Source organism: Hyla sarda, chromosome 12 (genome assembly GCF_029499605.1).
Source record: "Hyla sarda isolate aHylSar1 chromosome 12, aHylSar1.hap1, whole genome shotgun sequence".
Taxonomy (NCBI): Eukaryota; Metazoa; Chordata; class Amphibia; order Anura; family Hylidae; genus Hyla; species Hyla sarda.
This window is the reverse complement of record NC_079200.1, coordinates 20,255,934-20,283,112: the sequence shown is the minus strand read 5'-3', so window position 1 is coordinate 20,283,112 and position 27,179 is coordinate 20,255,934. Positions and strand designations below refer to the sequence as shown.

Here is a 27,179-nt window from a genome sequence, read left to right as displayed (position 1 = left end):
GTTGGAGAGGCTCTTGTCAGACTATTAACTGTTACGCCGAGCGCTCCGGGTCCCCGCTCCTCCCCGGAGCGCTCGCAACATCCTCGCTACTGCAGCGCCCCGGTCAGATCCACTGACCGGGTGCGCTGCGATACCGCCTCCAGCCGGGATGCGATTCGCGATGCGGGTGGCGCCCGCTCGCGATGCGCACCCCGGCTCCCGTACCTGACTCGCTCTCCGTCGGTCCTGTCCCGGCGAGCGGGCCCGCTCCCTAGGGCGCGCGCGCGCCGGGTCTCTGCGATTTAAAGGGCCACTGCGCCACTGATTGGCGCAGTTGTTCTAATTAGTGTGTTCACCTGTGCACTCCCTATGTATACCTCACTTCCCCTGCACTCCCTCGCCGGATCTTGTTGCCATCGTGCCAGTGAAAGCGTTTCCTTGTGTGTTCCTAGCCTGTGTTCCAGACCTCCTGCCGTTGCCCCTGACTACGATCCCTGCTGCCTGCCCCGACCTTCTGCTACGTCCGACCTTGCTCTTGTCTACTCCCTTGTACCGCGCCTATCTTCAGCAGTCAGAGAGGTTGAGCCGTTGCTAGTGGATACGACCTGGTTACTACCGCCGCTGCAAGACCATCCCGCTTTGCGGCGGGCTCTGGTGAATACCAGTAGTAACTTAGAACCGGTCCACTAGCACGGTCCACGCCAATCCCTCTCTGGCACAGAGGATCCACCTCCAGCCAGCCGAATCGTGACAGTAGATCCGGCCATGGATCCCGCTGAAGTTCCACTGCCAGTTGTCGCCGACCTCACCACGGTGGTTGCCCAGCAGTCGCAACAGATAGCGCAACAAGGCCACCAGCTGTCTCAACTGACCGTGATGCTACAGCAGCTACTACCACAGCTTCAGCAATCATCTCCTCCGCCAGCTCCTGCACCTCCTCCGCAGCGAGTGGCCGCTTCCGGTCTACGACTATCCTTGCCGGATAAATTTGATGGGGACTCTAAGTTTTGCCGTGGCTTTCTTTCACAATGTTCCCTGCACTTGGAGATGATGTCGGACCAGTTTCCTACTGAAAGGTCTAAGGTGGCTTTCGTAGTCAGCCTTCTGTCTGGGAAAGCTCTGTCATGGGCCACACCGCTCTGGGACCGCAATGACCCCGTCACTGCCTCTGTACACTCCTTCTTCTCGGAAATTCGAAGTGTCTTTGAGGAACCTGCCCGAGCCTCTTCTGCTGAGACTGCCCTGCTGAACCTGGTCCAGGGTAATTCTTCCGTTGGCGAGTACGCCATACAATTCCGTACTCTTGCTTCAGAATTATCCTGGAATAATGAGGCCCTCTGCGCGACCTTTAAAAAAGGCCTATCCAGCAACATTAAAGATGTTCTGGCCGCACGAGAAATTCCTGCTAACCTGCATGAACTCATTCATCTAGCCACTCGCATTGACATGCGTTTTTCCGAAAGGCGTCAGGAGCTCCGCCAGGATATGGACTTTGTTCGCACGAGGCGTTTTTTCTCCCCGGCTCCTCTCTCCTCTGGTCCTCTGCAATCCGTTCCTGTGCCTCCCGCCGTGGAGGCTATGCAAGTTGACCGGTCTCGCTTGACACCTCAAGAGAGGACACGACGCCGCATGGAGAATCTTTGCCTGTACTGTGCCGGTACCGAACACTTCCTGAAGGATTGTCCTATCCGTCCTCCCCGCCTGGAAAGACGTTCGCTGACTCCGCACAAAGGTGAGACAGTTCTTGATGTCAACTCTGCTTCTCCACGCCTTACTGTGCCTGTGCGGATATCTGCCTCTACCTTCTCCTTCTCTACTATGGCCTTCTTGGATTCCGGATCTGCAGGAAATTTTATTTTGGCCTCTCTCATCAACAGGTTCAACATCCCGGTGACCAGTCTCGCCAGACCCCTCTACATCAATTGTGTTAATAATGAAAGATTGGACTGTACCGTACGTTACCGCACGGAGCCCCTCCTAATGTGCATCGGACCTCATCACGAAAAAATTGAGTTTTTGGTCCTCTCCAATTGCACTTCCGAAATTCTCCTTGGACTACCGTGGCTTCAACGCCATTCCCCAACCCTTGATTGGTCCACAGGAGAGATCAAGAGCTGGGGTACTTCTTGTTTCAAGGACTGTCTTAAACCGGTTCCCAGTACTCCCTGCCGTGACCCTGTGGTTCCCCCTGTAACCGGTCTCCCTAAGGCTTATATGGACTATGCTGACGTATTTTGCAAAAAACAAGCTGAGACTTTACCTCCTCACAGGCCTTATGACTGTCCTATTGACCTCCTCCCGGGCACTACTCCACCCGGGGCAGAATTTATCCTCTGTCCGCCCCAGAGACTCTTGCTATGTCTGAATACATCCAGGAAAATTTAAAAAAGGGGTTTATCCGCAAATCCTCCTCTCCTGCCGGAGCTGGATTTTTCTTTGTGTCCAAAAAAGATGGCTCCCTACGTCCTTGCATTGATTACCGCGGACTTAATAAAATCACGGTAAAGAACCGTTACCCCCTACCTCTTATCTCAGAACTCTTTGATCGCCTTCAAGGTGCCCACATCTTTACCAAACTGGACTTAAGAGGTGCTTATAATCTCATCCGCATCAGGGAGGGGGACGAATGGAAAACTGCATTTAACACTAGAGATGGACACTTTGAGTATCTGGTCATGCCCTTTGGCCTGTGCAACGCCCCTGCCGTCTTCCAAGACTTTGTTAATGAAATTTTTCGTGATCTCTTATATTCCTGTGTTGTTGTGTATCTGGACGATATTCTGATTTTTTCTGTCAACTTAGAAGAACACCGCCAGCATGTCCGCATGGTTCTTCAGAGACTTCGAGACAATCAACTTTATGCCAAAATGGAGAAATGTCTGTTTGAATGTCAATCTCTTCCTTTCCTAGGATACTTGGTCTCTGGCCAGGGACTACAAATGGACCCAGATAAACTCTCTGCCATCTTAGATTGGCCACGCCCCTCCGGACTCCGTGCTATCCAACGTTTTTTGGGGTTCGCCAATTATTACAGACAATTTATTCCACATTTTTCCACTATTGTGGCTCCTATCGTGGCTTTAACCAAGAAGAATGCCAATCCTAAGTCCTGGTCTCCTCAAGCGGAAGACGCATTTAAACGGCTCAAGTCTGCCTTTTCTTCTGCTCCCGTGCTCTCCAGACCTGACCCATCTAAACCCTTCCTATTGGAGGTTGATGCCTCCTCAGTGGGAGCTGGAGCGGTCCTTCTACAAAAAAATTCTTCCGGGCATGCTGTTACTTGTGGTTTTTTTTCTAGGACCTTCTCTCCGGCGGAGAGGAACTACTCCATCGGGGATCGAGAACTACTGGCCATTAAATTGGCACTTGAGGAATGGAGGCATCTGCTGGAGGGATCAAAATTTCCAGTTATCATTTACACCGATCACAAGAATCTCTCCTATCTCCAGTCTGCCCAACGGCTGAATCCTCGCCAGGCCAGGTGGTCTTTGTTCTTTGCCCGTTTTAACTTTGAAATTCATTTTCGCCCTGCCGACAAGAACATTAGGGCCGATGCTCTCTCTCGTTCCTCGGATGCCTCGGAAGTAGAGGTCTCTCCGCAACACATCATTCCTCCTGACTGTCTGATCTCCACTTCTCCAGCCTCCATCAGGCAAACTCCTCTAGGGAAGACCTTCGTTTCTCCACGCCAACGTCTCGGGATTCTCAAATGGGGTCACTCCTCCCACCTCGCTGGCCATGCGGGCATCAAAAAGTCCTTGCAACTCATCTCTCGTTTCTATTGGTGGCCGACTCTGGAGACGGATGTTGTTGATTTTGTGCGGGCCTGTACTGTCTGTGCCCGGGATAAGACTCCTCGCCAGAAGCCTGCTGGTCTCCTTCATCCTCTACCTGTCCCCGAACAGCCTTGGTCTCTGATTGGTATGGACTTTATTACAGACTTACCCCCATCCCGTGGCAACACTGTTGTTTGGGTGGTCGTTGATCGATTTTCCAAGATGGCACATTTTATTCCTCTTCCTGGTCTTCCCTCAGCGCCTCAGTTGGCAAAACAATTTTTTTGTACACATTTTTCGTCTTCACGGTTTGCCCACGCAGATCGTCTCGGATAGAGGCGTCCAATTCGTGTCAAAATTCTGGAGGGCTCTCTGTAAACAACTCAAGATTAAATTAAACTTCTCTTTTGCTTATCATCCTCAATCCAATGGGCAAGTAGAAAGAATTAACCAGGTCCTGGGTGACTATTTACGGCATTTTGTTTCCTCCCGCCAGGATGACTGGGCAGATCTTCTACCATGGGCCGAATTCTCGTACAACTTCAGAGTCTCTGAATCTTCTTCTAAATCCCCATTTTTTGTGGTGTACGGCCGTCACCCTCTTCCCCCCCTCCCTACTCCCTTGCCCTCTGGTTTGCCCGCTGTGGATGAAGTGACTCGTGATCTTTCCACCATATGGAAAGAGACCCAAAATTGTCTTTTACAGGCTTCATCTCGCATGAAAAAGTTTGCCGATAAGAAAAGAAGAGCTCCCCCCATTTTTTCTCCCGGAGACAAGGTATGGCTCTCCGCTAAATATGTCCGCTTCCGTGTCCCCAGCTACAAACTGGGACCACGCTATCTTGGTCCTTTCAAAATCTTGTGCCAAATTAATCCTGTCTCTTACAAACTTCTTCTTCCTCCTTCTCTTCGTATTCCTAATGCCTTTCATGTATCTCTTCTTAAACCACTCATCATCAACCGTTTCTCTCCCAAACTTGTTTCTCCCACTCCTGTTTCCGGTTCTTCTGACATCTTCTCCGTGAAGGAGATACTGGCCTCCAAGACGGTCAGAGGGAAAAATTTTTTTTTAGTGGATTGGGAGGGCTGTGGTCCTGAAGAGAGATCCTGGGAACCTGAGGACAACATCCTAGACAAAAGTCTGGTCCTCAGGTTCTCAGGCTCCAAGAAGAGGGGGAGACCCAAGGGGGGGGGGTACTGTTACGCCGAGCGCTCCGGGTCCCCGCTCCTCCCCGGAGCGCTCGCAACATCCTCGCTACTGCAGCGCCCCGGTCAGATCCACTGACCGGGTGCGCTGCGATACCGCCTCCAGCCGGGATGCGATTCGCGATGCGGGTGGCGCCCGCTCGCGATGCGCACCCCGGCTCCCGTACCTGACTCGCTCTCCGTCGGTCCTGTCCCGGCGCGCGCGGCCCCGCTCCCTAGGGCGCGCGCGCGCCGGGTCTCTGCGATTTAAAGGGCCACTGCGCCACTGATTGGCGCAGTTGTTCTAATTAGTGTGTTCACCTGTGCACTCCCTATGTATACCTCACTTCCCCTGCACTCCCTCACCGGATCTTGTTGCCATCGTGCCAGTGAAAGCGTTTCCTTGTGTGTTCCTAGCCTGTGTTCCAGACCTCCTGCCGTTGCCCCTGACTACGATCCTTGCTGCCTGCCCCGACCTTCTGCTATGTCCGACCTTGCTCTTGTCTACTCCCTTGTACCGCGCCTATCTTCAGCAGTCAGAGAGGTTGAGCCGTTGCTAGTGGATACGACCTGGTTACTACCGCCGCTGCAAGACCATCCCGCTTTGCGTCGGGCTCTGGTGAATACCAGTAGTAACTTAGAACCGGTCCACTAGCACGGTCCACGCCAATCCCTCTCTGGCACAGAGGATCCACCTCCTGCCAGCCGAATCGTGACAGTAACCAATAGACCCGAGCTACCCAACTGACACCTACACCCACGGTGTCTGTCAAAAGACAATGTAAAAGAAGAAATTGGGGCTCAGGGTTATGAATATTGAATCAAATGTTATTTATTAATAAAATAATATTATAATATTATATTATGCGTTGTGTGCTGTGACTCACAGGCCCCTTACGGTCAACAGGGACACTGAACAACTTATAATAGATAAAAAATGATAGTAAAAATGGCATACAATATAATAAAAATGTAACAACACACTTATATAATGAGTCCGTTCCAAATAGAACAATAGAAAGTATACTCCATGGTGAAGCAGGAGGAAAAAAAGACTCGGCAACTCACCGTGCTGCAGGTACAACTTCCTTTATTCTAGGACATCAGACGGTACACACATCGGAGCAAGGGAGGGCAACAGGAGAGGCAGGGGGTGCCGGTAGGACTGCGCGGTTTCGTGCCGGACTGGCACTTCTTCAAGCTACGTGCACAATGAGTCCACCAGAGCTCGCTGCTAATAAAGCAGGTGAGGCTGGAAGGAAGGGGTGGGACACAGGTATGGAGAAGGAACAACCAATAGCATAGGACAAAATGTAACATTATACAACTATAACACAATATTACAAAAATACACTGTAATCATTCGTATCATTGAGGCCAGCCGGCCCCAAGGAACATAACTTTAGAATCCAGCAGGATTCTTTTTGGAGCAATATGTGGTGCCTATCTCCACCTTGTCTTGGGATATTGACTGTTTCTAATCCTGCTCATTTCCCCCGTGGACTTCACGTATGTAGCTAATAAATCTTGGTGCACCACGGCCAGTAATCAGAGAACGCAAATGTTCTCTAACTCTTATAAAAAGACATCTTTTTGTCTTGCCAATATATTAACGTCCACAGGGGCAAATGAGAGCGTAAACCACAAAAGTGGTACGGCAAGTAATGAGACTAGGGACCACATGATGAATTCCTCCTATAAAAACTACTCTGCTAATAATGTTTAAAGAAAAAAAAGAGCAATGACCGCATGGTTTGTTACCTTTAGGGTCTGACTGGGATAACCATGTTTGTTTTTTAATTTCTTTAAATATTTGGCATTTTCTAAGCTTATCTCCAACTCTGATATTTTTCCTGAAAGCTATTAATGGCTTTGGTTTAGTGAGATCTTGCAGGTCTATATCTGATTGTAATATATACCAGTGTTTTAGTAGAGATGTGCATATTACTCTATTCATGTTGAAATTGGAAAAAGAGAATGTGGTGAAATAGAATTATGTTTTTTGCGCCTGGGAAGCAACTCTGTGCCTGGGAAGCAACTCTGTTCTAGAAACCGGAGCCGCTCGCTCCTATGCATTAGCAACTATTGCTTTTGGGTAGCCTCTTGAAATTAGTCTGTTTTTCAGGTCTTCTGCCTGAATAAGGTAAATACTGTCTTCAGTGTTGTTTCGTTTCCGGCGCAAAAATTGAGAATAAGGAATGCCATTCTTAAAATGTACAGGGTGGGAGCTGGAATAATGAAGAAGGGTAATTTTTTCGGAAGTTGGAGGTGGTAATTTTATTGTCTATAGCAGTTATCCGGAGATAAAGAAATTCGATAGTATTGCCCCCAAAAGCATATGTGAACAGCATGTTCTCCTTATTCTGTGTGTTCAAATACTGTACAAACTGTGAAAATTTGTCCTCTGCGCCTTTCCAGATAACCAGAACGTCATCGACGTAACGGAGGAAAAGTTTAATGTATCTGACAAACGGGTTGTTTTTTGAAAAAAATCCACCTCCTTTCAAAAATAGTGAGAAGCTTCACATTGAATGTATGACTACACTCGTGGCACCACCTGAGCATGCATCTGTGATGGCCGGCAGCAATAGCCACGTTCTTCCGTTCACTGCCTATTCACACACAGTAGTGCCAGACGTTGCGTCTTTTCAATTCATACTCCGTTATGGCTTTCCTCTATTCAGTGATCACTCTTTGGAGGATATGTAGTCCAGTTCAATGTGTTAAGTATAGTGAGTATCAAGTTTATGATTCCCCGGTCCGGGGATACAAGGGAGCCTCTGTTGAGGATTCCTTTCTATATGCGCTATGGCAATTCACATCTTTAGCCAATAATAGAGATAGGTAAATGGTATCTTACAGTGAGCATTGGTCTTTGTCCACATCCCGGCTTTCTTTGCAAGAGAGAGAGCGCTGCTGGAGACTCTGACGTCTCTCCAATTCGCAGCGTGGATGATGGTGGGCTCCGGTTAGGTGGACTGCAGCGCTTCTTCTGTGCTTGTCGGCTAGAGATCCCAGCGGCATCCTCGTGCTTAAGGTAAAGTGCGCTGTCATGGAATGATTGACAGATCGGCTGATGGCGATGTGTTCCACAGATATGCTTCAAAATTGTGCTGTATAGCAATAATAAGTGGTGGTCACAGGAATATTGTTCGGCTGGACGCGTTTCAGGACCTCTGTAGGTCATTTCTTCATCAGCTTGACATGCATATTGACATATATGTCAATGACCCCCAAAAATATCTAGCCGCCGGGATATCTAGCCGACAAGCACAGAAGAAGCACTGAAGTCCACCTACCCGGAGCCCACCATCATCCGCGCTGCGAATTGGACAGACGTCAGAGTCTCCAGCAGCGCTCTCTCTTGCAAAGAGAGCCGGGACATGGACAAAGACCAACGCTCCCTGAAAGGTTCCATTTACATATCTCTATTATTGGCTAAAGATGTGAATTGCAATTCCGGGGAATCATAAACTTGATGCTCACTATACTTAACGCATTGAACTGGACTATATCTCCTCCAAAGAGTAATCACTGAATAGAGGAAAGCCATAACAGAGTATATTTCCTATTGTTCTATTTAGAGCGGACTCATTATATAAGTGTGGTTACATTTTTATTATATTTTATGCCATTTTTATTATAATTTTTTATCTATTATAAGTTGTTCAGTGTCCCTGTTAACCCACAAGGGCCCTGTGAGTCAAAGGACACAGCGCATAATACAATATTATAATATTATTTTATTAATAAATAACATTTGATTCAATATTCATAACCCTAAGCCCCAATTTCTTCTTTCACATTATATTTAGAAATTACTTCTATTTAAAAATCTTATTCCTTCCAGTGCATCAGCTGCTGTATGCTCTACAGGAAGTTCTTTTCTCTCTGGAATTATTTTCTGTCTGACCACAGTGTTCTCTGTGAACACCTCTGTCCATGTCAGGAACTGTCCAGAGTACAACCAAATCCCCATAGCAAACCTATCCTGCTCTGGACAGTTCCTGATACGGACAAAGGTGTCAGCAGAGAGCACTGTGGTCAGACTGAAAAGAACGTGAGAAAGGAATACAACTTCCTCTGCAGCATTCACCAGCTGATAAGTACTGGAAGGATTAAGATTTTTAAATAGAAGTCATTTACAAATCTGTTTAACTTTCTGGCACCAGTTGATTTAAATTTTTTTTTTTACTGGAGTACCCCTTTAAGAGTAAATATTTTTGCTTAAATTGCATAAGCCCACTAGCTAGTTCACTGACACCCTTATTCAAGTGGATCCCTAAACTAAAAGGTTAGTATTGCAACAAGCCCACCCAATTGCTGAGAAGCAGTAAATCCATGTGGATGTAGGTGTGCGGCCATTATTTTTTCTCAAAATTTGTGGTAAAGGGCTGCATCCTCTTATGGGGCAAAGGGACCCATTTAAGCATGAGGTGTAACCATTAGCTTTGCTTAACGGGTACTCCACCCCCATACATCTTATCCCCTATCCAAAGGATAGGGTATACGGTGTCTGATCTCGGCTGCGGCACCCCAGACATCCTGTGCACGAAGCGAACTTCGATCCATGCTTGGTGACTGGCGATGCGGGGTGGAGGCCTGTGATGTCACGGCCATGCCCCCTCAATGCAAGTCTATGGGAGGGGGCGTGATGGCCGCTACGCCCCCTCCCATAGATTTTCATTGAGGGGGCGTGGTAATGATGTCACGAGTGGAGCACGGCCGTGATGTCACAAGCCTCCGGCTCTGCACTCGACACTCTAAACGAAAGCCAGATGCAGCAGGGAGATCCTTTGAAATGAGGATAAGATGTCTAGGGGCGGAGTACCCCTTTAACTCATAATGTTTATCTTACAGTTTGGAATACTTAAAAGCATATTACAAGTTGATTGTTGGGGATCCTACCCCTAAGACCCCTACCAATCCCAAGAATGAGGAGAAGAGTGTCCATAGAATAAATGGAACACACTACATGTGCACAGCCAGCCATCCTTTCAATCTCTATGGGGCAATAGAGAATAAAAAGAGAGTTGACCATGGAGGTGAGCGACATTCATTCTCAAGGTTATGTCACCTCCATTATCAAGATCGGTGAGCACCCCATTGGTGAGACCATGACACTTGAGATGGAAATACCCTTTAATCCAAGAAGCAAATCACATTGTAGTGTATTATACTTGACAAAGAAATTCACACATTTTTTGACCTACATAGAATTTGGTTTTTGAATAAAGACATATGCAAATCACCCACATAAAAGTCTATCTTTCTTTAAAATAAAGAGTCGCTCATATCATATTTTATCTTTGTGGGAACTCCATCACAGAGGTGTTCCAGTTTAGATAATCTTATGGTGTGGCTGTGTGGTGACCATCAGCAAAAAAACATAGGTTGTCTACTTGTGACTAAGGTTGGTCTGTGTTATGCTGGTATGTGTTTTATTTGCAGGAGACAACAGCATGGTAGACTAGACTTTTGTATCCCACAAATAAATAATATACCAAGGTAAAACAGACCGATATAGTCACCAATAGGTGATATTTGGTCTATTGTAGTCTATGATAGCACCAACGACATGCTAAAGTATACCATACATCAGAATATGTTTTTGACGGTATCGCAAATAATACACACAGTGAACGAACAAAAGTTGACTTGAATGACTTCTAAGAGAGTTGTTTGTCCAATAATAAATAAAATAAATAAGAAATACATTAATTTCTAATGTAGAGATAGACAGCACCACCCACCCAAGTTCCATTGTTTCAAATACAAACCAGGAGTAATAGAAAAAAAGTTCAAGTCAGTTCACCCAGAAAATGCCCACTGCAGCCCAGAGAGACACGGAAAGGCGTCTTTAAAGGGGTTATCCAGGAAAAAACAGTTTTATATATATCAACTGGCTCCAGAAAGTTAAACAGATTTGTAAATTACTTCTATTAAAAAAAATCTTAATCCTTTCAATAATTATCAGCTGCTGAAGTTGAGTTGTTGTTTTCTGTCTGGCAACAGTGCTCACTGCTGACATCTCTGCTTGTCTTGGGAACTGCACAGAGTAGAAGAGGTTTGCTATGGGGATTTGCTTCTAAACTGGGCGTTTCCCGAGACACGTGTAATCAGAGATCACTTAGACAGAAAAGAACAACATAAATTCATCAGCTCATAAGTACTGAAAGGATTAAGATTTTTTTTATAGAAGTATGTTACAAATCTGTTTAACTTTCTGGAGCCAGTTGATATATATATATATATATATATATATATAAAAAAAAGTTTTTTTTCCTGGAATACCCCTTTAAATAAGGAATAAGGAAATAACTGAAGCTCCAACACAGCACAGAAAGGTCTGGTGGGAAACACAGAGAATTATGCGATTTGAGCAAAAAATAAATAAAAAATATATGAAATTTAATCGTGCTAACTTCTGGTATTGGCAAAATCATTTTATGTGGGATGTTTGCTGACCAGACTGGAAACACCCGAGTGTGGACAGTTAAGCCCACACACACCAAAGTATGCAAGATAATACTAAGACATACGCAAGAAAAAATGTACATATAGGGTACAGTCACATGTACAGGATCTGCTGCTGGTTTTGCTACTCATTGACTTTAATGGGTAGCAAAATATGCTGCACAAAATATGCAGCAGATCCTGTACGTGTGAGCGTACTTATAATGAGGAAAATAAAAATATGACTATGAAATAAAAACACATTGAATAATGTGTAATAATATATATATACCTTAAACAGGTACATTTTGGCAAAAGTAAGAAAGTAACTTTACTAAAAATACTTCACAAAAATATGATCTCCTTTATATAGAAACTATTGCTTAGAAGAAAAAAAAAATCACTAGGGGTCCCCATACCATCCAGAACATAATCCTGTCTGGCTGCAGCATCATCTTTGTCTGAGCTAAAGCACAGGTATAGACATAGTCTAGCACTCCTCTGTGCTCACTCCTGTCCTATCAGACTGCAGCATGAAAACAAAGAGGAGAGGGTTAAAGAGCAGCCTAAAGAGACCCAGCACTGCACCGCAGATTCATGGAGGAAATGAATGCAGGGTGAGTGTGGGGGGGTTCAGTGCTTGCCTTAGACATGCCCCTTCCTGAGCAGTGGATGTCAGAATAAGTGAGCAGCAGATCACAGGGATGTTTAAGCAAAGTACAGAAGCTAGACACATTAAAAAACACATAAAGAATTTGCATTATCTAGTAGTTAATATACTGTATCTAAGCATACATGTGGTATGACAGGCACGCTTTGAAGAAATAGACACATAAGACATGATGCTCAGCATGTCCTAAAATTTATAAATATCTAGTGTGCACTGATACTTAAGAAATTGCTAGACCGGGAGGCATACTGGTAGCTCAAATACAAACATGCACTATGGTTTGAAAGAAAGGAACATTACAATATTCAAATGGAAATAAATGATGCCTAAATGAATTAAATATTGTAGAATGACATCTTGTCTTATTGTTTCGGCCATCTGGTAAGTGTGTTCCAAATGTCCTGAACAAAAGACAAGATGTAATTCCACATTATTCAATTTATTTAGTCACTATTTATTTCTATTTGACTATTGTGATTTTCCTTTCGCTACCAGTATGCCACTGGATGCTACGTTCATTTTAGGACACACTGAGCACTATGTCTTTTATGTCTATTTCTTTAAGGTATATCATTGCATATTGTTCCTTGTGTTTGACAAAGTTTTTATCGTATAGTCCTATTTTTCTTTTCTCATTATATGTACATTTGTCTTTAGTATATCTTAGTATTATCTTGCATACCTTGGTATGCACGGGGTTAACTGGCCACAGGTGTTTCCGGTCTGTCCAAAAACCCCATCAACATCAAGGATTCTGCCAACACCAGAGGTTAGTGTGATTAAGAGTGGGTTTTCCGCTCAAAATACGTAATTCTCTGCATTCCTCACCAGCCATGTGATGTCTTTTTGTATGCTGAAATAATTTAAAGCTATCTGCACAAGTGTTGTGGTGTACCTTTAGTTATTTTCTAAATGCAATGTTAGGCCTCGACCCTTCCAGGCCCCAGTAGTCATAAAAAAATGAAAAATGACTACAGCACCACCATATTTTCAATTGTGCATAAGCCTTAAAGGGGTACTCCACCCCTAGACATCTTATCTCCTATCCAAAGGACAAAGGATAAGATGACTGATCGCGGGGGTCCCACCGCTGGGCACCCCCGTGATCTCGGCGCCGGCACCCCAGACATCAGGTGCACGGTCCGATTTTCACTCCGTGCCGGATGACTGGTGATGCGGGGGGAAAGGCTTGTGAGGTCATAGCCATGCCCCCTCAATGCAAGTCTTTTGGAGGGGGCGTGCCGGCCATCACGCCCCCTCTCATAGACTTGCATTGAGGGGCGTAGCCATGATCTCATGAGCGGGGCACGGCCATGATGTCACAAGCCTCCTTGCGTTGCACCCGATGCTCTAAACGAACAACGGGTGCAGGGAGATGACGGGGGTTCCCAGTGGCGGGACCCCCGCAAACAGACATCTTATCCCCTATCCTTTGGATAGAGGATAAGATGTCTAGGGGCGGAGTGCCCCTTTAAAACTTTACTCTTACTAAACAAAATGTTATCTGTTAGTGAGACCAAATTCTTATAGCTTAAGCGCAACTGAAGATCTGGCGGTCTTGTAGTCTTCTTCCATTTTTCTACATACATTTATTTCATTAACAAATGTAAGAAAGAAAAAGATTGATTTGATTTTTAATGACTTCTTCTGGTGGATGGACACTATACGATCCATAGGCTGTGGTCATGTCCCAAGCATCGATCACACCAACATTAAGTCCTCTGAAAATGTCCTTCACCAGGAGATATTGGATGTATCCATGGAAATCACTGAATCGTTCAACATCACCATTCATTTCTCTGGTATTTTCTGACTTTATGATGACTTTGGTATCAGGACTTCTTAAAAACAAATTTTCAATGGCTTTGCGAATATTGAGAACTCTTCTGATGAACAGGTCAAGGGGAAAGGGTCTGAAATGTTGTCCTACAGAAATGACGATGATGGTGTAAGCGCCTCCGCCAATCAGGTCAATTTCATTAGTGATATAGGAATGGTCTTTCATGTTGAAGAAACTCTGAGTTACAAATGGGTGTCCATGCTTCTTCCATTGAATGTAAATCTGGTTTGTTAAATCATATCCTAAAATGGTCTTATGCCTGCCAATTCCATGATTATTATAGAGCAAATATGCTGCAAAAAAAAAGGTTTTTAAAGAAAAGGCAAAAGGTACTTATGTTAGATTTAGTTATACTTTGAATAATATAAATGTCTTCAGTTATAATAAATTAAATTCTATTAAAATAATAAAATTCGTGAACAAATGAACATTTAAAACCCTAATACATTTTATTACCATTTTTTACAGTCCTATAAATATTTAAGTATATTAAAAATAGGCTACATCTTAAATGGAGAATAAGAAATATATCGTAAATGTAGATTGTCTAAATTGTGTCATATTCATATATTTAAAATTCACTAGATTTATGGGCAGGAATTTTTTTTATAAACAACCACCCATTTAGTGAAAGGGTTATTCCAGCGATAAAAACATGTTCCCTATCCACACGTCTATTGTTCGAAAAGGGACCTGATTGTCCCCATTTAATGAAGAAATGAGTCTGCACGCACGCCACTAATTCCCTATGGAGCTGCCAGAGATAGCAGAGTACACCTTCATAGACAATTTATACTCAAGGGTGCACATGTACGCCCTGGTGCGTTAAGTCCAAGATGGCAAGGGCGTGCAGGTATGCCTATTCCCTATGCAGGAATGTTTCACTTAGATTTTTTTTTTTTCACAGATTAAAGACAGATACTGAAATGTGTTGGTTTTTTCTAATCTATTTCTATTTGTATTTTTCATTTCATTTTTATTATTGGGGCATCTGAGCTGCTTTTATCAGTCTTTAGAGATATGCTTTACAGCAAACCCCATGGACATAGGAATAAAAGACTAGCTCAGACCTTCTTCATTTCTATAGTAGAGTTTTATAAACATGCTCTGTGACCTGTACAAAATACTAAAACCCAACAAATGTACAAAAACAAAGCAGGCTAAAATCTATATATCAAACAAGACAGATAACCATGGTTAAAACCCAGAACATGTGCTCAAAGAGACAAAAACTAAAGTGCATAAGGCTGGAATTCCACTAAATTCCACAAAAAAACTCCAATTTTCCTGCATCCACATCCAGATGTTAGCTGCAAGTCAATAGTAAACTGCAAAATTCCAGATCCACTTGACGTTTTTCACTTTGGCGTTTCTTTAATCCTTTTGACGTTTTTCAGCAATTTTGGGCTCAGTGGCTGGTTTTTCAAAACGCCCAACAAAACTTAGTTTGGCATTTTTTGCACAGAAATCGTGGTGTTTTTCCCCCATAGAGGTCTATGGGAGAGCAAAAACGCCAAGAAAAACGCCATGTGGGTTTTAACTTATTTTTTTTTGTCTGCGCTTTTTATTCTTTTTTGGACTTTAGAGATCCAAAAAAGTGATTGAGATACCCTTTTTTATTAAAATGTCATAGGTTACCATTAAAAAAAATTATAAAAGGATACAGTAGTGATGCAAAAAATAGTATTTAACGAAATGTATCTTTTTTATAACAAAATTTTTATTAATTTTTAAGCAGGGATGAATTTATTTGTGCAGGCAGGTCAATAAAAATGTAGCTGACAATAATAAAAATGTAGTGTGTGTGTGTTATTGACTTTTTTAAAACATTTTTTTAGGTAGTACTACTACTCCCAGCATGGAACACACTGTTTCATGATGGGAGTAGTAGTACTTGTACTTATTGACAGATCGCCCCGAGTCCGTTGTGATCCTCCTGTATAATTTCTAGATGCGGAGGCCGCTCTTCTATGGTCCCTGCACTGACTTATATATATACACCTATTCATATTTCCCGCAGAGAGCTGTGATTGGCCAGATGGTTCCAGCCAATCACAACTCTCTGTGGAAAATAAGAATAGGTGTATATATATGTCAGTGCAGGGGACCATAGGAGAGAGGTTGCCGCATCTATACATTATACAGGAGGATCACAGCGGGTGTCAGGAGTGACACCCGGGGTGATCTGTCTTTTAGTACAGGTACTACTACTCCCATCATGGAACAGTCTGATCCATGCTGAGAGCAGTAGTACTACCTAAAAAAATGTAAAAATATAGAGAAAAAAAGTGAAAACACACACAAAAAAGGCAAAACCAAAAAAGGCAAATTCCAAGGTAAAAATGCCAGAAAAAAAACCAAAACGCAGGGAAAAACAGTGGTAGTGTTTTCGTCTGCCATTTTTAAGCCTAAAAAAATGCAGTGCAAAAACCTCAGTGGAATTCTAGCCTAAGGCTAGGTTTCCACTTTTTTTTTTTTTTCAACACCTAAAAAACGCCAGCAAAGATGCTAGAAAAACTGAAACAGCCTTTTCCTGCATTTTGGCAGTTTTTCTGGCGTTTTTCCTGGTGTGTGGAAATAGCCAGTTTTGTCCCCAGAGCGCCCGGTCCACAGAGTGTAAGGAGGTGAGGAATGATGTATGGCATCACTATTCACCTCCCCCGGCTGTATAGTATACAGGGGGGGGGCATAGTGTACCCGTGTATACTATACAGGAGCCGGGAATCCCGTCACCAGACTGACAGGACTCCCTGCTCCTATAGCCCCTTTGGGCGGTATACAGTATATACAGCTATCTTTAGATAGCTGTATATAGTGTATACAGAAGACGAGGTCCACTTACCTCCCTTGCTCCTGTCTCGGTCGGGTCAGTGTAGCTTGGGGGGGGGAGCTACAGACGGGAGCCAGGCTAGTAAGGGTGTGAGGCTCTGTTCACATTGTCCATTTTGTATAATGTGAACAGACCCTTCCGACAGTGTCCTCCCAGATACGGAGACTCCAGCTGTTGCAAAACTACAACTCCCAGCATGCCCAGACAACTAAAGGCTCTCTGGGCATGCTGACAGTTTTAGTTTTGGAAAAATTGTAGGCTCTCTTTTTGGGAAGACATTGCAACTACATTTTTGTGTTTCTTTTTTCTTCTCGTTTCAGATCCGTGTATGCAGAGGATTACGGCAGATTCAATGGATTACGGCGGATGAACCGGATTTTTTTTATTTTAATAAAATGGTTACCGAGGGCTGTGGGGGGAGTGTTTTTTAAAATAAATTTTTTTTCCAATGTGTTGTCTTTTTTTTTAATTGAATTTTCAGGTTTACTAGTGGAAGCTGTCTAATAGACGGAATCCATTACTAAGCCAGGGCTTAGCGTTAGCCTGAAAAACAGCTAGAGCTAACCCCCCAATTACTACCACAGGGGTGTCGGGAAGAGCTGGTACAAACAGGCCCAGAGCATCAAAAATGGCGCTCCTGGGCCTTGGCGGTAACAGGCTGGCATTATTTAGGCTGGGGAGGGCCAGTTACTATGGTCCCTGCCCTCCCTGGTAACGTCAGGCTGTTGCTGCTTGGTTGGTATCTGGCTGAGAATAAAAATATGGGGAACCCTATGCATTTATTTATTTGTTTAAAAAAACGCATACAACAGCCTGACATTATCAGGGTGGGCAAGGACCATTGTTGTTACGCCGAGCGCTCCGGGTCCCCGCCCCTCCCCGGAGCGCTCGCTTCTCTCTCGCTACCGCAGCGCTCCGGGCAGCTCCACTGACCCGGTGCGCTGCGATACCGTCTCCAGCCGGGATGCGATTCGCGATGCGGGTAGCGCCCGCTCGCGATGCGCACCCCGGCTCCCGTACCTGACTCGCTCTCCGTCTGTCCTGTCCCGGCGCGCGCGGCCCCGCTCCCTAGGGTGCGCGCGCGCCGGGTCTCTGCGATTTAAAGGGCCACTGCGCCGCTGATTGGCGCAGTGGTTCCAATTAGTGTGTTCACCTGTGCACTCCCTATTTATACTTCACTTCCCCTTCACTCCCTCGCCGGATCTTGTTGCCATTGTGCCAGTGAAAGCGTTTCCTTGTGTGTTCCTAGCCTGTGTTCCAGACCTCCTGCCGTTGCCCCCGACTACGATCCTTGCTGCCTGCCCCGACCTTCTGCTACGTCCGACCTTGCTTCTGTCTACTCCCTTGTACCGCGCCTATCTTCAGCAGTCAGAGAGGTTGAGCCGTTGCTAGTGGATACGACCTGGTCACTACCGCCGCAGCAAGACCATCCCGCTTTGCGGCGGGCTCTGGTGAAAACCAGTAGTGACTTAGAACCGATCCACTAGCACGGTCCACGCCAATCCCTCTCTGGCACAGAGGATCCACTACCTGCCAGCCGGCATCGTGACAGTAGATCCGGCCATGGATCCCGCTGAAGTTCCTCTGCCAGTTGTCGCCGACCTCACCACGGTGGTCGCCCAGCAGTCACAACAGATAGCGCAACAAGGCCAACAGCTGTCTCAACTGACCGTGATGCTACAGCAGCTACTACCACAGCTTCAGCAATCATCTCCTCCGCCAGCTCCTGCACCTCCTCCGCAGCGAGTGGCCGCTTCTGGTCTACGACTATCCTTGCCGGATAAATTTGATGGGGACTCTAAATTCTGCCGTGGCTTTCTTTCCCAATGTTCCCTGCACTTGGAGATGATGTCGGACCAGTTTCCTACTGAAAGGTCTAAGGTGGCTTTCGTAGTCAGCCTTCTGTCTGGAAAAGCTCTGTCATGGGCCACACCGCTCTGGGACCGCAATGATCCCGTCACTGCCTCTATACACTCCTTCTTCTCGGAAATTCGAAGTGTCTTTGAGGAACCTGCCCGAGCCTCTTCTGCTGAGACTGCCCTGTTGAACCTGGTCCAGGGTAATTCTTCCGTTGGCGAGTACGCCGTACAATTCCGTACTCTTGCTTCAGAATTATCCTGGAATAATGAGGCCCTCTGCGCGACCTTTAAAAAAGGCCTATCCAGCAACATTAAAGATGTTCTGGCCGCACGAGAAATCCCTGCTAACCTACATGAACTCATCCTTCTTGCCACTCGCATTGACATGCGTTTTTCCGAAAGGCGTCAGGAGCTCCGCCAGGATATGGACTTTGTTCGCACAAGGCGTTTTTTCTCCCCGACTCCTCTCTCCTCTGGTCCCCTGCAATCCATTCCTGTGCCTCCCGCCGTGGAGGCTATGCAGGTCGACCGGTCTCGCCTGACACCTCAAGAGAGGACACGACGCCGCATGGAGAATCTCTGCCTGTACTGTGCCAGTACCGAACACTTCCTGAAGGATTGTCCTATCCGTCCTCCCCGCCTGGAAAGACGTACGCTGACTCCGCACAAAGGTGAGACAGTCCTTGATGTCTACTCTGCTTCTCCACGTCTTACTGTGCCTGTGCGGATATCTGCCTCTGCCTTATCCTTCTCTACTATGGCCTTCTTGGATTCCGGATCTGCAGGAAATTTTATTTTGGCCTCTCTCGTCAACAGGTTCAACATCCCAGTGACCAGTCTCGCCAGACCCCTCTACATCAATTGTGTAAACAATGAAAGATTGGACTGTACCATACGTTTCCGCACGGAGCCCCTTCTAATGTGCATCGGACCTCATCACGAGAAGATTGAATTTTTGGTCCTCCCCAATTGCACTTCCGAAATCCTCCTTGGACTACCCTGGCTTCAACTCCATTCCCCAACCCTGGATTGGTCCACTGGGGAGATCAAGAGTTGGGGGCCCTCTTGTTTCAAGGACTGCCTAAAGCCGGTTCCCAGTACCCCTTGCCGTGACTCTGTGGTTCCCCCTGTAACCGGTCTCCCTAAGGCCTATATGGACTTTGCGGATGTTTTTTGCAAAAAACAAGCTGAGACTCTACCTCCTCACAGGCCTTATGATTGTCCTATTGACCTCCTCCCGGGCACTACTCCACCCCGGGGCAGAATCTATCCTCTGTCCGCCCCAGAGACTCTTGCTATGTCGGAGTACATCCAGGAAAATTTAAAAAAAGGCTTTATCCGTAAATCCTCCTCTCCTGCCGGAGCCGGATTTTTCTTTGTGTCCAAAAAAGATGGCTCTCTACGTCCTTGCATTGACTACCGCGGTCTTAATAAAATCACGGTAAAGAACCGCTACCCCCTACCCCTCATCTCTGAACTCTTTGATCGCCTCCAAGGTGCCCACATCTTTACTAAACTGGACTTAAGAGGTGCTTATAATCTCATCCGCATCAGAGAGGGGGATGAATGGAAAACGGCATTTAACACTAGAGATGGACACTTTGAGTATCTGGTCATGCCCTTTGGCCTGTGCAACGCCCCTGCCGTCTTCCAAGACTTTGTTAATGAAATTTTTCGTGATCTCTTATACTCCTGTGTTGTTGTATATCTGGACGATATCCTGATTTTTTCTGCCAATCTAGAAGAACACCGCCAGCATGTCCGTATGGTTCTTCAGAGACTTCGTGACAATCAACTTTATGCCAAGATAGAGAAATGTCTGTTTGAATGCCAATCTCTTCCTTTCCTAGGATACTTGGTCTCCGGCCAGGGACTACAAATGGATCCAGACAAACTCTCTGCCGTCTTAGATTGGCCACGCCCCTCCGGACTCCGTGCTATCCAACGTTTTTTGGGGTTCGCCAATTATTACAGGCAATTTATTCCACATTTTTCTACCGTTGTGGCCCCTATCGTGGCTTTAACCAAAAAAAATGCCAATCCCAAGTCTTGGCCTCCTCAAGCGGAAGACGCCTTTAAACGGCTCAAGTCTGCCTTTTCTTCGGCTCCCGTGCTCTCCAGACCTGACCCATCTAAACCCTTCCTATTGGAGGTTGATGCCTCCTCTGTAGGAGCTGGAGCGGTCCTTCTACAAAAAAATTCTTCCGGGCGTGCTGTTACTTGTGGGTTTTTTTCTAGGACCTTCTCTCCGGCGGAGAGGAACTACTCCATCGGGGATCGAGAGCTTCTAGCCATTAAATTAGCACTTGAGGAATGGAGGCATCTGTTGGAGGGATCAAGATTTCCAGTTATTATTTACACCGATCACAAGAACCTCTCCTATCTCCAGTCTGCCCAACGGCTGAATCCTCGCCAGGCCAGGTGGTCTCTGTTCTTTGCCCGATTTAACTTTGAAATTCACTTTCGGCCTGCCGATAAGAACATTAGGGCCGATGCTCTCTCTCGTTCCTCGGATGCCTCGGAAGTTGAACTCTCTCCGCAACACATCATTCCTCCTGACTGCCTGATTTCCACTTCTCCAGCCTCCATCAGGCAAACTCCTCCAGGAAAGACCTTCGTCTCTCCACGCCAACGCCTTGGAATCCTCAAATGGGGTCACTCCTCCCATCTCGCAGGTCATGCAGGCATCAAGAAATCTGTGCAACTCATCTCTCGCTTCTATTGGTGGCCGACTCTGGAGACAGATGTCGTGGACTTTGTGCGAGCCTGCACTGTCTGTGCCCGGGATAAGACTCCTCGCCAGAAGCCCGCTGGTTTTCTTCATCCTCTGCCTGTCCCTGAACAGCCTTGGTCTCTGATTGGTATGGATTTTATTACAGACCTACCCCCATCCCGTGGCAACACTGTTGTTTGGGTGGTCGTTGATCGATTTTCCAAGATGGCACATTTCATCCCTCTCCCTGGTCTTCCTTCAGCGCCTCAGTTGGCTAAACAATTTTTTGTACACATTTTTCGTCTTCACGGGTTGCCCACACAGATAGTCTCGGATAGAGGCGTCCAATTCGTGTCAAAATTCTGGAGGGCTCTCTGTAAACAACTCAAGATTAAATTAAACTTTTCTTCTGCATATCATCCTCAATCCAATGGACAAGTAGAAAGAATTAACCAGGTCTTGGGTGATTATTTACGACATTTTGTTTCCTCCCGCCAGGATGATTGGGCAGATCTTCTACCATGGGCCGAATTCTCGTATAACTTTAGAGTCTCTGAATCTTCCTCCAAATCCCCATTTTTCGTGGTGTACGGCCGTCACCCTCTTCCCCCCCTCCCTACTCCCTTGCCCTCTGGTTTGCCCGCTGTAGATGAAGTGACTCATGATCTTTCCACCATATGGAAAGAGACCCAAGATTCTCTTTTACAGGCTTCATCTCGCATGAAAAAGTTTGCCGATAAGAAAAGAAGAGCTCCCCCCATTTTTGCTCCCGGAGACAAGGTATGGCTCTCCGCTAAATATGTCCGCTTTCGTGTCCCCAGTTACAAACTGGGTCCACGCTATCTTGGTCCTTTCAAAGTCTTGTGCCAATTTAATCCTGTCTCTTACAAACTTCTTCTTCCTCCTTCTCTCCGTATTCCTAATGCCTTTCATGTCTCTCTTCTTAAACCACTCATCATCAACCGTTTCTCTCCCAAGTTAGTTTCTCCCACTCCTGTCTCCGGTTCTTCTGACGTCTTCTCGGTGAAAGAGATACTGGCCTCCAAGACGATCAGAGGAAAAAAGTTCTTTTTGGTGGATTGGGAGGGCTGTGGACCTGAAGAGAGATCCTGGGAACCTGAGGACAACATCCTAGACAAAAGTCTGCTCCTCAGGTTCTCAGGCTCTAAGAAGAGGGGGAGACCCCGCTCCTCCCCGGAGCGCTCGCTTCTCTCTCGCTACCGCAGCGCTCCGGGCAGCTCCACTGACCCGGTGCGCTGCGATACCGTCTCCAGCCGGGATGCGATTCACGATGCGGGTAGCGCCCGCTCGCGATGCGCACCCCGGCTCCCGTACCTGACTCGCTCTCCGTCTGTCCTGTCCCGGCGCGCGCGGCCCCGCTCCCTAGGGCGCGCGCGCGCCGGGTCTCTGCGATTTAAAGGGCCACTGCGCCGCTGATTGGCGCAGTGGTTCCAATTAGTGTGTTCACCTGTGCACTCCCTATTTATACTTCACTTCCCCTTCACTCCCTCGCCGGATCTTGTTGCCATTGTGCCAGTGAAAGCGTTTCCTTGTGTGTTCCTAGCCTGTGTTCCAGACCTCCTGCCGTTGCCCCCGACTACGATCCTTGCTGCCTGCCCCGACCTTCTGCTACGTCCGACCTTGCTTCTGTCTACTCCCTTGTACCGCGCCTATCTTCAGCAGTCAGAGAGGTTGAGCCGTTGCTAGTGGATACGACCTGGTCACTACCGCCGCAGCAAGACCATCCCGCTTTGCGGCGGGCTCTGGTGAAAACCAGTAGTGACTTAGAACTGATCCACTAGCACGGTCCACGCCAATCCCTCTCTGGCACAGAGGATCCACTACCTGCCAGCCGGCATCGTGACAATTGTTACTGGCCCTCCCCAGCCTAAATAACAGCAGCCTGTTACCGCCTAGGCCCGGGGGCGCCATTTTTGACGCTCCGGGCCTGTTAGTACCGACTCTTCCCAGCACCCCTGTGGCGTTGGGTACGGGGGTAATAATTGGGGGTTAGCGCTAGCTGTTTTGGGGGCAAGCGCTAAGCCCCGGCTTAGTAATGGATTCCTTCAATAAGACCGGCTTCCACTACTAAGCCTGAAAATTCAATTTAAAAAAAAGACGACACATTGGAAAAAAAATTTTATTTAAAAAAAAAACACTCCCCCACAGCCCTCGTTAACCATTTTATTAAAAGGAAAAAAAAACCTGTTCATCCGCCATAATCCATTGAATCTGCCGTAATCCTCTGCATGCACAGATCTGAAACAAGAAGAAAAAAAACCACAAAATATTGGTTAGTATTTTTTTGGCGCTGTCTGCTGGGGAGATATTGCAATGTCTTCCCAAACAGGGAGCCTCCAATTGTTGCAAAACTACAACTCCCAGCATGCCCAGACATGCGGCGAGTTGTAGTTTAGCAACAGCTGGAGTCTCCCTTCCTGAGAAGACACTGCCAAAAGGGACTGTTCACATTATACAAAATGTACAATGTGAACAGAGCCTCACACCCTTTCTAGCCTGGCTTCCGTCTGTAGCCCCGCCCCTAATGACATCATCACTAGGGGGCGGGGCTACACTGACCCAGCCGGGACTGGAGGGAAGTAAGTGGACTTCGTCTTCTGTATACACTATATACAGCTATCTCTAGAAAGCTGTTTATAGTGTATACCACCCAAAGGGTTAACCTACTGCCCATCAGTGTAAGTTAACTCTTTCCTTGCTGGGCTGGCGCATAGCAACCAGCTCAGCAAGGGGTTAAGTGAGCCAGCAATGTGTATACTGTATACACATTGGGGGCTCACTGTAAGTTCTTGCTGGGCAGTAGATATAGGACATATATCTACTTCTCAGCATCAGCTGTTCTCCCAATTCTGTAGCCCTGGGCACAGCTGAGTCCCGAAATTCACTTCAGGAGGATCACAGCGGGTGTAAGGAGAAGTGACATCCGCTGTGATCTGTCCCTTACTGCTGGTACTACTGCTGCCAACATGGAGCACATTCTGATTCATGCTGGGAGCAGTAGTACCTGCATTAATAGACAGATCGCAGCGAGTGTCACTCCTGACACCCGCTGTGATCTTCCTGTATAATATATAGATGCGGCCGGCCGCTCATCTGTGGTCCCCTGCACTGACGTATATATACACCTATTCATATTTCCCACAGAGTTGTGATTGGCTGGAACCATCTGACCAATCACAGCTCTCTGCGGGAAATATGAATAGGTGAATATATAAGGCAGTGCAGGGAACCATAAAAGAGCGGCCGGCCGCATCTATACATTAAACAGGAGGATCGCAACGAAACCCTGGGCGATCTGTCAATTAGTACAGGTACTACTATTCCCATCATGGAACAGTGTGTTTCATGCTGGGAGTAGTAGTACTACATAACAAATGTTTTAAAAAAAAAGTATAAAACACACACACTACATTTTTATTATTGTCGGCTAAATTTTTAGTGCCCTGCCCGCACACATAAATTGATCCCTGTGTAAAAATTAAGTAAAATTTTGTTATAAAAAAAAGATAATTTTGGTTAAATACAATTTTTTCCATCACTACTGTCTCTTTTTTATAAATTTTTTTAATGGTACCCTACAAAATTTTAATAAAAAAAGGTATCTCTATCACTTTTTTGGATCGCTAAAGTCCAAAAAAGAATAAAAACCACCTGTAAAAATGCCAAAGTTAAAACCCACATGGCATTTTTCTTGGCGTTTTTCATTCTTATAGACTTCTATGGGAGGAAAACGCCAAGATTTTCCCGAAAAAAGGCAAAAGTCTCAACAAGAGGTAGCTTTTTAAAAACCAAGGAGCCAAGGAGCCCCAAAACACCAAAAGGATAAAAAAAAAACCCAAACTGAAAAACGCCAAGTGGATATGGCATTTTGCAGTTAACTATTGACTTGCAGCTAACATGTGACTGCAGTGTTTTTTCACAAAAAAAACACCTTGCGGCAGAATGGAAGTTTTTATTGGTGTTTTTGCCCCCCCAAAAAAAGTGAAAACCTAACCTAATACAAATCTAATTACCAGAAGAGAGTTCTAGCAGAGCCAGGGACTAAATAACCACATCCGGAATGCCATAGGCTGGAAGCAATAACTCTTCCCCAACCAGGGAGAATTAACACAGAATCTGTTCAGACATAAACCTAATGTCTGAACAGGACCCAAAGAAGAAAAATTCAAAAACACAGAAACGTTACATATTATATATGAGTGCTGAAAAGTGATCTGTACAGAACTGGAATTTTTAGCTTATTATAAGGTTTAAAGGGGTTGTCCAGTGAAAGAAACAATCTGTGTATGGTGTCAAAAAGTTCAAGAAATCAACTTCCTAATATAATGTCATTAACCATATTGCACGGATCTCTCCATATCAGTTGTACTCTCTCCCGTGTAGCTGTGACATCACGTCACATTCAGAGCTGTCAGGATTCGGCAGGCTGGAGGTGGATCCTCTGTGTCAGAGAGGGATTGGCGTGGACCGTGCCGGTGGACCGGTTCTAAGTTGCTACTGGTATTCACCAGAGCCCGCCGCAAAGCGGGATGGTCTTGCAGCGGCGGTAGCAATCAGGTCGTATCCACCGGCAACGGCTCAACCTCTCTGACTGCTGAGATAGGCGCGGTACAAGGGATTAGGCAAGAGCAAGGTCGGACGTAGCAGAAGGTCAGGGCAGGCAGCAAGGATCGTAGTCAAGGGCAATGGCAAGAGGTCTGGAACACTGGCTTGGGACACACAAGGAACGCTTTCACTGGCACAATGGCAACAAGATCCGGCAAGGAAGGGAAGGGGAAGTGAGGTTAAATAGGGAAGTGCACAGGTGAACACACTAATTAGAACCAGGCGTCAATCAGTGGCGCACCGGCCCATTAAATCGCAGAGAGCCGGCGCGCACGCGCCCTAGGGAGCGGGGCCACGCGCGCCGGGACAGAACAGACGGGGAACAAGTCTGGTAAGCGGGCCGGGATGCGAACCGCGGGCGCGTCCCGCATCGCGAATCGCATCCCGGCTAGGGACATTATCGCAGAGCTCCCAGTCAACGGGTCTGACCGGGGCGCTGCGAACAGGAGAACGATGCGAGCACTCCGGGGAGGAGCGGGGACCCGGAGCGCTCGGCGTAACAGTACCCCCCCCCCCCCTTGGGTCTCCCCCTCTTTTTGGAACCTGAAAATTTGTGAATTAGGTCCTTGTCGAGAATGTTATCCTCGGGTTCCCATGACCTCTCCTCAGGACCGCAATTCTCCCAATCTACAAGACATTTTTTTTTACCTCTGACCGTCTTAGACGCGAGAATTTCTTTAACCGAGAAGACATCTGAGGACCCGGAGACAGGAGTAGGAGCAACAACCTTGGGAGAGAAGCGGTTAAGGATAAGCGGTTTAAGGAGAGAGACATTAAAAGCATTAGGAATACGGAGAGAAGGGGGAAGAAGGAGTTTGTAGGAGACAGGATTGATTTGGCACTTGATTTTAAAGGGTCCAAGATAACGTGGTCCCAGTTTATAACTGGGGACACGGAAGCGGATATACTTGGCGGAGAGCCACACTTTGTCTCCAGGAACAAAGACAGGAGGAGTTCTTCTTTTTTTGTCGGCATGCTTCTTCATCCGGGATGAGGCCTGTATGAGGGATTTTTGAGTCTCTTTCCAGATGGTGGAGAAATCCCGGGTAACCTCATCAACAGCGGGCAAACCAGAAGGCGTGGCAGTTGGGGGAAGAGGGTGACGGCCGTACACCACAAAGAACGGGGATTTAGCGGAGGACTCAGAGACCTTGAAATTGTACGAGAATTAAACCCAGGGTAGAACATCGGCCCAATCATCCTGGCAGGAGGAAACAAAATGTCGCAAATAGTCACCAAGAACCT

The 27,179-nt window shown here is 46.3% G+C and overlaps 1 protein-coding gene across 1 annotated transcript in view; it reads right to left on the bottom strand.

Annotated features, from left to right (window-relative positions):
• Window positions 1-13,663: 13,663 nt before the first annotated feature.
• LOC130296268 (NXPE family member 1-like) overlaps window positions 13,664-27,179 on the bottom strand; it is a 32,036-nt gene continuing 18,520 nt past the window's right edge. Inside the window, exon 6 of the mRNA XM_056547660.1 lies at window positions 13,664-14,199. Coding sequence (XP_056403635.1) covers window positions 13,664-14,199 — 536 coding nt within the window. The remainder of the gene's footprint in view (window positions 14,200-27,179) is intronic.